At 37.6% G+C, this 11,233-nt stretch overlaps 1 protein-coding gene across 1 annotated transcript; it reads left to right on the top strand.

Annotated features, from left to right (window-relative positions):
• On the top strand, positions 1 to 3,697 carry LOC113767893. Its single transcript, XM_027312097.1, has 2 exons — positions 1 to 175; positions 510 to 3,697. The coding sequence occupies exons 1-2, from the start codon at positions 145 to 147 to the stop codon at positions 3,695 to 3,697; spliced, it is 3,219 nt and encodes a 1,072-aa protein (XP_027167898.1). The 5' UTR covers positions 1 to 144.
• Positions 3,698 to 11,233: the final 7,536 nt, after the last annotated feature.

The following is an 11,233-nucleotide window of genomic DNA, read 5'->3' as shown; positions in this document are numbered from 1 at the left end:
AAATAGGTTGACTTCTCAGTGTCACAATCACTCCTCTTCTTTGCTTCAAGTTCACACTTTCCTTCACCAAATCGCTTCCCGATTTCTCAACTCCACTTTTCTTCAATCCAAAGATCCAAGGATTCACCTCAAAGAAGTCCGTTGATGAAGAATCGAAGGACAACCCACTTCACAGGTAACTGCATCAATTAGTTGCAAATGCAAAAATCATTCAGCATTCAGACACTAGTCCTCTGATAATGTCATTCTCGTGCTCCTAATTTTGTTTTTGTTTTTCTTGATCATTTCTGGTACTACCATGTACTTCCCTTTGCTTTTGCATCAGTAACTGCAGACTTATATTTTATTCGTATGGGAGATCAAAAGGAGGTATTTGTTGTGGTGTAGAAAATTAATATTTGGTTAGCGGGATTCTTTCAGATTAGAAGTTGTAAAGGAGTGCTTTGAGGGGTATCGTAATTTTAGCGTAAAGATGAAGTGTTTTGGAGTTGATGGTTGGATTTTAACAGGGTTGCTAGTTTTGTTGTGCTTTGGTTTTGGAAAAGCATACCTTGTTGATGGAGAGTTTGGTGGTAGGAGCAGGAGTGGAAATTCAATGACTTACAGATATGATAGGATGGATGAGGTGAAGAAAGAATGCTCCTTGGTTTTATCTTCTGCTTCTAATTTAAGACCTGCTGATGATATAGTTTTTAGTTTAAGAGAAGAGCTCTCCTTTTTGAATGGAGATTGGTGGCAGGAGTCAAATGGTGCTCCCATTATGCCCTTTGATGATAGAGATCTTGCAATAAATGGCTCACTGAGTCATGGATCTCCCTCGAAGTTGGTTTCTTTTTGGGTTACTGATGTTAATAAAGTTCATCGATCTAAGAAATGGATTGGTGTCAGCGGTGCATTGCTAATGGGGATAACATCGGATGGATTATTTATGGAACCGCCCTATGAGGGAAGTCCTCATTTTGATATGTGGCCTGGTCATTCTCAGCTTTCTATTTCATTCCAAGGAGTTTATACTGAATCAGAGAAGAATGGGGCCGAAAGAGTTATGTGTTTGTTGGGGCATACAGTGTTACCATCTCGTCAGCCTGAATCTGCTGAGCCATGGCCATGGGTTGAGGAATCTGGTTATGCTAATCAGCCCCCACTCGTGCAAGATGATCAAATTCTGCTTGTGCTTCGTTATCCGAGGACATTCACTTTGGTAAACAGAAGAATACGGGGAAGCATGAAGAGCTTAAATTTGAAATCAAATCCAAAATTTTTTAATGAAATTAGCATGTCTTCTTGGTTGGCTGCTTCTGCAAACTACGAGTTTGGTTCTGAAAAGATCGTGTCAAGGGCATGTGATCCATACCCATATAAAGATACTCTGGTGAATGGTGATTTTGATGTGTATAGAGGGCTTGATTTTTGTAACATTCTTGAGAAGTATACCAAACAAGAAGCTTTAACTATTGTGCCGAACTGGAGATGCAATGGAACGGATGAGTTTTGCAGCAAGTTGGGACCCTTCAAAGCAGATAAGCAGATAAAGGAGACAGATGGGAGCTTCAAAGACGTTAAGCTTGTCATTCAGGATTTCCGATGTCAGGAAGTGGCTGACAATCCTGACTTCAGAAGGATATCTTCAGTGTTCAGAGCAGTTCCTCCATTTGATAAGAAGTTCATTGCAGCAGAAAGAACTGGTCTTAATAATATGACACTATCTGCTGAGGGAATTTGGAAATCTTCCAGCGGACAACTTTGCATGGTTGGCTGCCTTGGATTGCTTGATAGTGAACGCACTGCCTGTCGTTCTCGAGTATGCTTATATATTCCTATCTCATTTTCCATAAAACAAAGGAGCATCATAGCGGGCACTTTCTCTAGTGTTGATGGAGGAGCTGGATCTTACTTTCCTCTATCATTTGAGAAGCTGGTGCGCCCTGCAGAGTTGTGGGATCAGTTCACAGCTGCTCGTCCATACTATAAATACACAAAAATTAATGCAGCTGGTGCGGTCTTAGAGAAAAGTGAACCCTTCAACTTTGGTAATATGGTTAAGAAATCTTTACTGGAGTATCCCAAGTTAGAAGCCACAGAATCATTCCTTGTCAGTCTCTCTCTTCTTTCTGAAGACCTCACTCTTCATATACCTGCAGTTCCAGATTCATATTCCAGCTCCTTTCTCACAAGAACAGATTTCCAAATGGAAATTGTTTCTCTTGGTCCTTTGTTGGGGCGTTACTGGTCACCAAATGTTTCAAACACTGAACAGGAGAACCCCTATCAGGATAAAGCTGAATACACAGAGAAGCAGCTCCTCCTAAATGTTTCTGCTCAAATTGCTCTAAGTGGAAAATCTTTTGACAATTTCTCAGTACTTTTTGTGGAGGGGCTATACAATCAACATGCTGGAAAGATGTATTTAATTGGATGCAGAGATGTTCGAGCTTCATGGAACATTCTGTATCAAAGCATGGATCTTGAAGCTGGATTGGATTGTCTAATTGAAGTTATGGTATCATATCCACCAACTACCGCCCGTTGGTTAGTTAGTCCAACTGCTAGGATTTCCATATCCAGCAAAAGGAATGATGATGATCCTCTCTATTTTAGACCAATCAAGCTCCAAACTTTTCCTATTGTGTATCGGGGGCAAAGGGAAGACATCCTTTCTCGTAGAGGTGTTGAAGGGAGCCTTCGCATCCTAACACTTTCCTTTGCAATCGCTTGCATAGTAAGCCAGATATTTTACATCAGGGACAATGTGGATTCTGTTCCTTACATGTCTCTTGTCATGCTAGGCATCCAAGCTGTTGGTTACAGCCTTCCACTAATTACGGGTGCAGAGGCCATATTTGAAAAGATGGCTTCAGAATCTTATGAGAACCCAGCTTATGACCTTGAGAAGAGCCAGGCAATACGCGTAATTGATTACACGGTGAAGCTTCTTGTGCTTGTAGCCTTTTCATTTATTCTGAGGCTCTGTCAAAAAGTGTGGAGATCGAGAATCAGATTGTTGACAAGGGCTCCTCTTGAACCACATCGTGTACCAAATGACAGGAGGGTCTTGCTAACCACCTTGACCATACATGTCATCGGTTATGCCCTTGTTCTGTTTGTCCATTCTCTCACTACAAGCCACAGACCTCTTCAGACTGAGAAGTTTATAGATTCATCTGGCAAATCCCAAACACTACGTGAATGGGAAACTGAACTGCAGGAGTATATGGGTCTTATTCAAGACTTTTTCCTCCTCCCCCAAGTAATTGGCAACTATATTTGGCAGTTACGTTGTAAACCACTGAGAAAGTTTTACTACATTGGGATAACAGCAGTAAGACTTCTTCCCCATGCATACGATTTTGTGAGGTCTCCCATTCCAAACCCCTATTTCTCCGAGGAATACGAGTTTGTCAACCCCCGATTTGATTTCTTCTCCAAGTTCGGGGACATTGCAATACCAGTCACGGCCGCTGTTCTAGCAGTTATAGTCTACGTTCAGCAAAGGTGGAACTATGAGAAGATAAGTGAAACTCTTACAAGGCAGTCTAAGCTTCTTCCATTTGGTTCTAAAGTATATGAGAGGTTGGGTTCCATGTCAGTTGAGGTGTCAATGCAACTGCTGGAAATGAGAAAGATGATGATGATGCAAATTGACTGGGATTGGTTTCATATATTTCCAAACAGAGCTAAGTTACCAGAATGGTGCTAATGGGACTTGAGGTGTTGTGTTTGTCAGTCTTCTTGTAAACTCAGTTTTCAATCTAATGAAAATGCATTAGGGAGACCATTAGCTCATTCTTGAGATGTACAACACTTTCATCTTTTGACCTTGTCTTGCTTCCAAGGATTGCTCGCTAATGATCTCAATTGCATGGTTTTCGCAAATACTGACGTTTAATCACTCTGTTCTCTGTACCTTTTAGCTGGTGAAGCAGCGCTTTGCTTAAGCTTCCTGACTTGTGGCATCCCTTATGCCGTTGAACACACAAAAATTGGTAGAAGAGTGTGAGAAGGGGAAATACTTCCCGACTTTCACTGCTATATTTGCACAGACAAAATGAACTAAAAATATCCATCAGAGGTGCCTCCCTTATAAAAAAGGGCCATTTGATGAAATTAGTAGTGCGTAATTGTTGCATTTTTATAATCCTTGATTGATTGGATTAACGGGGTCGAGTTAAGCAGGTCCGATGCTTGTCTAAATGAATTCTCTCCTACGTGCCCTGTTGACTTGCCTTCTTCCCCCCCTCCGTTCCCCTCCCTCCACTCTTGACTTCAGTAATTCTGTCTGGAGTGTAGAAGTCCAGATCAAGCGAATCTTGGGAGGATTCTCCTGTTCCCGTGTTTGAAACGTTTGTCCATGATGCCAGGCTTTTGTTTGCCAGTAGCGACTCCCGTAAGCGGTGGGAATTGACTTCGACTTCTATTTGGATCGGAGATGCCAAATAATTGTATCTTATAGGGTATTCTTTAACATTATCTTGGTGGAATTTTTAGTTGTTTACTGCAATATGAAAGTAGTGGTTGGAAGTTTGAACATTGAAATTTTGTTACTTACGAAAGTTTCCTTTAGCTACTTAGACTGATCATTTATTTCTTTCTTTGCATACATAAAAAAAAATCTGAGAAAAACAATCCAATCCAACCCACCAATCCAAAAATCAAACAAGATGATATCATATCATGATACTTTTTATCAAAGATGCCCGACCATTGACGTCTTCGGCTACTAGAAGGTTGGATTTCTGACCTGTTTATCAACCCGCACCGCACGATGATGATGAGTTTTTATTAGGGAAAAAATAATCGCATGAAGATGAAACTTGTGACAAAAATTTAGTCAAATTGAAGAGAGATGCTTTTGTAAAGTGTTCAAACCAGACCACCGGCGGAAAAGGAAAGGCAAGGAAAGGAAGAGAGGGGGGAGTTCAACTTTCTTTTAAATATAATAATAATATCATCCCTTCTTCGTTAGATATAATCAACGAGGAAGCAACAGCTATTTTGATTTTTTTGCAGCCTGCTTGCTAATCACTTTTGTTTGCGTCGACGGGAAGGAAAAGCAGAGCAAGTCAAGCATTCACCCAACAAAAACAGAAAGAAGAAGAAAAAAAGTTTTAAAAAATGGAGAAGAAAGTAGTAAATTCTGATGCACGATCATGGAAGGAAGCTCCGCAGAAATTCATCCGTCAACGCCCGCCCCTGAAAGTTTCTCATTATTATTATTATTATAAGCGTGGTCCTTTATACTCTGATCTGACAGCATGTGAACGCTATTATTATTATTAGCCGAATGATACATACAAATAATAAAAAAAAAAAAAAGGAAAACGAGAAGAAAGTTGATGCATTAGCTTATCCGTCTGTTTACTTTGAACGTTTACGTATTATTATTGTAGCACTTGAAAACACGTCGGTCGGTCGGTCGGTCTTATGCTAGCCAAGTCAATTCCAGTATACAACACTGCCTGAATTTGTTCACGACAAAATGTAAAATTTTTTTTATTAATTTTGCCAAGTCCATAGTTTCTTTTTTTTTTTTTGATAGTAAATTGTTTAATAATAAAGTCTAAGGTGAGATAGAGGGTGGTTGGATTGGATTCTGAAATTTGTCCTGCGACGGAGGACCATCCTCATCGGGAAGCCAAGAGGAGGATGGGCGGCAGTGAATAGCGGAGGACCGACGACGTCTCCAGGGTCTAAATAAAAGACTGAATCAAATAAGGCCTAGTTTGAGCGCATCATTTTGAATACTCAACGCAGAGCTGGAATGTTGTGAGAATTCAAAACAAGCGTAGAAAAAGTAGCTGTAGATGCTAAACATTTGTTTAAAATATTATTGTTTTCAAGTCCAAATAATAAATAAAAAATCTTTTGAGACAGTTTGGAGGTTTGTGATAGACTTGACTTTGTCAAATACTCCGATTAACACATGTTTTGTCTATTGCTAAATGTGACCGGCGAACTGTTGGTTGGGTTGGCCGGGTGATTAAGGGAAGGAATCTTTTTTCGTTGTTATTAGATTCAAGATTTAATAGTTGGGACCTGGACATTGGAAGGGCGTGAGAAACGGTGGGAGGGTAGATTGGTTAATAACTGGCTGGAAATGGAATCCTCCCAAAGTGGATGAGTTAAAATTTTTTTATGAACCTGCAGAGGGCAGGTGGACTGGGGTGTGGCTATTGCGGACCACGACGAGGTCTAAAATGTTTGGAAAGACCAGATTTAAATGTTTGGCATTTCCCTTCCGGATGGATTTCAGCACCAAGCATTTGTGTTGAAACTTGGAAAGGGGGATGCAGCAACAACTAAACAATTGCTTACGACTTAGTTGGAGACGATTCTGACATTGGAAATTTGATCAACGACTGCCAAATTTCTGCTTCCACAAGCTCAAGTTGGTAAGACTCGGTACACTACTAGCGAAGCTAATCAAGTGAAAGTGAAAACTTCACTTCTTTTTTGTGATTAAAAAAAAAAAGTAATAAGATAACACGTTAAAGTTATAAACTTTTATGTTAGAGTAAGTTGAAATAACCAATTAATATATAATGGTTTGATTAACTATCATTCAATGGACATCCGACAGAATTCAGATATTAGTTCTACTCTTGAAAAAAAAAAAGTGTGTGGCTAATTTGAGAAAGTATATAAATATGAAAAATACAACAATTGCGACGATTTATTCACATGATAAATTAGGTGTGTTGATAAGGGCACTCTAAGCATCGCTTACAAGAAAATATCCTTAATATGCTATGGAACCCTGGATAAATTATTGACAATTAATTCTAGCCATGTTCATATCCTATCAAATCCTAGTCATATTCATATTTATATTAATTCTTGTCATATTCATATTCATATCAAATGGGGCTATTGATATGGTGTCAAATCAGTAACGTCTTCGGTGCACTCCATTAAATACGACAGCACAAAATAAAAAAAAAACAAAAACCTCACGAGTCGGGATTTGGTAAACCATATCCATATGATCGCCAGGACAAAGAGCGCGTATGTGACCCGTTGTGATATAAGCTCCTTTGGTTTCTTCATGATTTAAAGAACAAAATCCGTTTGGATAAGACCGGAGATGGATATTTTGCAGTACTGGGTAATTCGTGGTCAGCCGCTGCAGGACAGGTGTTCATGGCTGCTGAACTATTCATCATTAGAGCATCCACAATGCTATTACACTTTGTGGAGTGTAATCCACATGCCACGTCAGCATTCCACTTTCTCCTCTTTTATTACACTTTCACTCACAATGGGTTACACTCCACAAGGTGTAATAGCATGGGTCCACAATTAATCAAATATTTATTTTAATAATGCATAACTCATATCCCATAAATAAATAAAGTAATTTTTAAAACTAATTTTGTTATTTTTAAAAAATAAAGTACTAACTTTCGTTAAATTTTGTACATTTTGAATTTTTTTATTTTCTAAAAATGATATTATTAATTTTTAAGTTTGAATAATATATCTTTTTCTATGTTTCAAAAATAATATATTGTTATTTTTTTAAAAATAATTACGTAGAAAATTAAACAAATATTTGATACTTCAAATGCGAAGATATCATAATAATCCATACTTAATTAATAATTCGGAATGTAATTAGTTGAACTCCATAACATAATATTACATAAGTTAAATCAAATAAAAAGGCACAAAGGGCCCACATTCAATGGATTACACGCATCATACATGTGATGCGTGTAATCTCCATGACACGGCTCCAATGGGGAGCCGTGTCATGGAGCGGTGTAATGGCTCCCCATTACACCCCTATTGGAGCTGCCCTTATTAGGACCGTTTTGGAATGACATGACAAGAAGGAGAGATATTTTGAAGTTTGCTCAATCGACTGAAAGAAAGACCGAGAGAGCTCCCAGCCAAAACTTTCGCGAGCAATTTTTTTTTTTTTTTTATCATAACGATAATATTTATATAATTTATTTTAATCTAATTTAAAATAGAAGGAATCAAAGTTAATATAATTTATATAATTTATTTTAATCTAATTGAAATCTCGTCGAAGAAGAAAGTCACAGTTAAGTGCCAGATACAATTAAAGTGATAAAGTTAAAAATAAAAATTAAACTTTTGATCTCTCACGTCTTGGTGGTACCGAGAGCCCAGGAGACTGTTGACTTTCACGAGCACTTGGGTGGTGGTAGACTGGTCAAGTCCTGCGTGTTGAAGAGAAAGTCTTGAGTTCAAAAGAGGAGGAATTTGCGAGGCAAATGCAGCCTATCCATCCATCATGGCCGCTCCTCACTCCCCCCTTAGCACAAAGCCAAAAGGTCCAGAAACCTCATCAAATTACTACTTACTAACATGACGATGATGATATTTCTTCATTTTTTCTCCACCAAAATGGGCAAGTAAAGTCCGCGTGCACGACCGAGAAAAACTGTCTACGTCCTGTTACTTGAATCCAAACGTTTGGAAAAAGAAATTCCACAAAAAAGTTGGGCATGCATCCTGAGGGCAGAAAAGAAAAGATAGACTAGTATTCCTGGTTAAAATCTTTAATCGTTTGACATCATTTCCTAAATATCAGGAACTTGAAGCCCAATATATTTTGCTTGAAAATGAAAATTTAAAAAAAAAATAATACTCCTAATAAAATTTAGGATAGTACTACTACCATAAGATAGGTCATGAATTAATAAATATGTTAAGAAGCTAGCCCACAAATTAATAATTGAATATATATATATATATAAATATTTTGTCCAACAGATCTAGGCGTGCTGTGCTTTTAATTATTTATCCACCCACCCTTACGAGCACAGGAATTTAGAGCAATTTATATCCTGTCAGAATGAAAAATTTGAAGTAACAAATATAACGTGTGGGCAACAGGATTTGGAATTATTATTTCGACATATCTCGTCCAGCGGTCCAGGCTCCCTGCATAAAAATTCCAAAAAAAAAAGAGAAAAAAAAAAATCCAAGTCGTAGTGCCCGTCAGAGCTTCCAGAATACTAACGTGTGGATGTGTGAATTTTACGGGTTTTGGAATTTATTAAAAGTGGTTCACGCCAATTGCCAGCTCAATTCATCAAGTTGATTGTGAAAAGTCTTCGGTCTTCCTTTTTTTTTTTTTCTGCACTTGACGAGGGCATTGCAGACTATTGGTTAGATTTCGTCCTCAAAACGTGTGATCGAATCATATGCGGCAGAGTCAGATTGCTACCTGTTGATATATTTTAAATTAAACAAAATATATTAGGTTTGATGCGAAAGCAATGCAGAATTATTAGGTTTGACATATTTTAAACTAAACAGCGTCGGTTTCTTTCTGGGCTAATCATATACTTTGCCTCCCTGGCCCAGACTGGGGGAGGTTCAGTTCGTCACCCTCAATCAAGAGACTATATACACTTTAGCCTCGCAAAGTAGCACTAAATCTCCACTCAAAATATATGACTCCTAAAAAGCACTAAAAGTAATTTCTTCTTCGAATTTTGCACTAAAAGTAAAAGGGACTCCTAAATAACAAGTACATATTTGTAGTTGTTGTAACAAACATCCATATAAATGGTCAAAAGTAGCACAACGTCTTAGCTTAAAAGAAAAAAAAAAAAAAAAAGAAACTATTTTTTTTTTTTTTGTAACTCAAAATCATGAAATCATGAGTGTTTTACCTGTTGAAATATTTCTCCTTCAACCGAAAATAAGGACCACATGGCACTCACAAAAAAAAAATAAAATTTCATGACCCTAAATCATCAAATGATCAATTGTTAACTGTTGCAAATCTTTTTTTTTTTTTCGACGAAAACTCCTCAATTACTCTACTAGCAACCACTAATCCTCTGCTTTTCTCGATCGATAATCTCTTATGGTTTTAGGTCCAAAATTAAGTAATTTGTGAGTATAAGAGTTTCTTTGTACCGTTGATCAAGTTGCATTTTATTGCTATATGTTTGTGTCTTTTGGCAACCAAAGGGTATTTTTATCCAATCATCATCGCTTTTTAAAATGGTGTTCTTCACAGACTTGAGGGTTGATTGCTCTTGATGGAGGGCAAAGTATGTCCGTATTCTTTTTGTTGAAGGGACAAAGTGGGATTACCCCTAGTTGAGGGGGCAAAGTATGATTAAACCTATATTGGTGGTTAGTAGATAGAGAATCATATTAGAATATGTTTGTTTAATCGTCAGTTAGCACCACTAGGGGGAAAATGTGACAGCTTTCCAGAGATGATTGCCGACCGCTCCTTTGGCAGCCCTCTGGTACATTATTGTATGATGGCTGGAATATTGCAAATAAAAGGACTTTGGGAAAAGAGTTTTTTTTTTTTTTTTTCTTTTTTGACAATGAGTTTCAAGTTGCAACCCGTGATTTCAAACATGGAGTGCTGATACCGGCATCTAAAACTATAAAGAAGGAGGAAAAGAATTTAAAAAATAATTAAACATGAAGAGTTGACCAAAACGTTATGGGAGCGCATGTGGTAAAATGCGGCGCCCCAATTAAATTTACCCTTTGAATTTATTTATTGTTTTCTGATTTCCTGCTTTAACCAAAACCGAGAAAACAAGAACGATAAATCACAATTTTCCGCTATCCATGTGTTCCCCTCCCCATAATAATAATTATCATTTTTAACTAAGATTGAGGTCTCAAAAACATTTTTAAGTTGTCATCCATACACAATGCAAAATTACTTGTAATCACATTCAACAAAAAAACAGCTATAGAATATAAATCCTCTAATGATATCTAAATTTTATCTTGTCACAAAGGGAAGAAAAAAAAAAGAAGAGAATTTTTTGTTTCACAGGGCCCCCTTTTTTTATGAACTCAAGCTGGATATTTTGACTATCTTTTTTTTTTTTTTGCTGCTTTTGACCGCCGCTATGACCAATTTAAGACCTGTGGGTTAATTATTTGGACCGTTAAATTATCCGAAAGGAATAGGCTTTGATGGGCAAAGGAAGGAACCTGGGTCACCGGTCAACAATGATGTTCCCATTTTCCACGTACACAGGAGAAAAATATTTGATCCAAATTCCCCCCGCCAAATTCACGTATTAACTAGAAATGGGTACATCCGCGCTGGCAAAAAAAAAATAAAAAAGAAAAGAAAAGAAATGGGAAAAAAAAAAAGAAGAACTACGAGCCGCCGGTCTTCGTTCAACTTACAAATTTAACATCCTCACAAGTTAACTATTCTATAAATACTCCCCAACTCAATCCCCCTTCAAAATATTACGTTCTTTTC

The sequence above is a fragment of the Coffea eugenioides genome, chromosome 4 (genome assembly GCF_003713205.1).
Source record: "Coffea eugenioides isolate CCC68of chromosome 4, Ceug_1.0, whole genome shotgun sequence".
NCBI lineage: Eukaryota > Viridiplantae > Streptophyta > Magnoliopsida > Gentianales > Rubiaceae > Coffea > Coffea eugenioides.
Note: the sequence above shows the minus strand (reverse complement) of the source record. Positions and strands in the feature narration are given on the sequence as shown.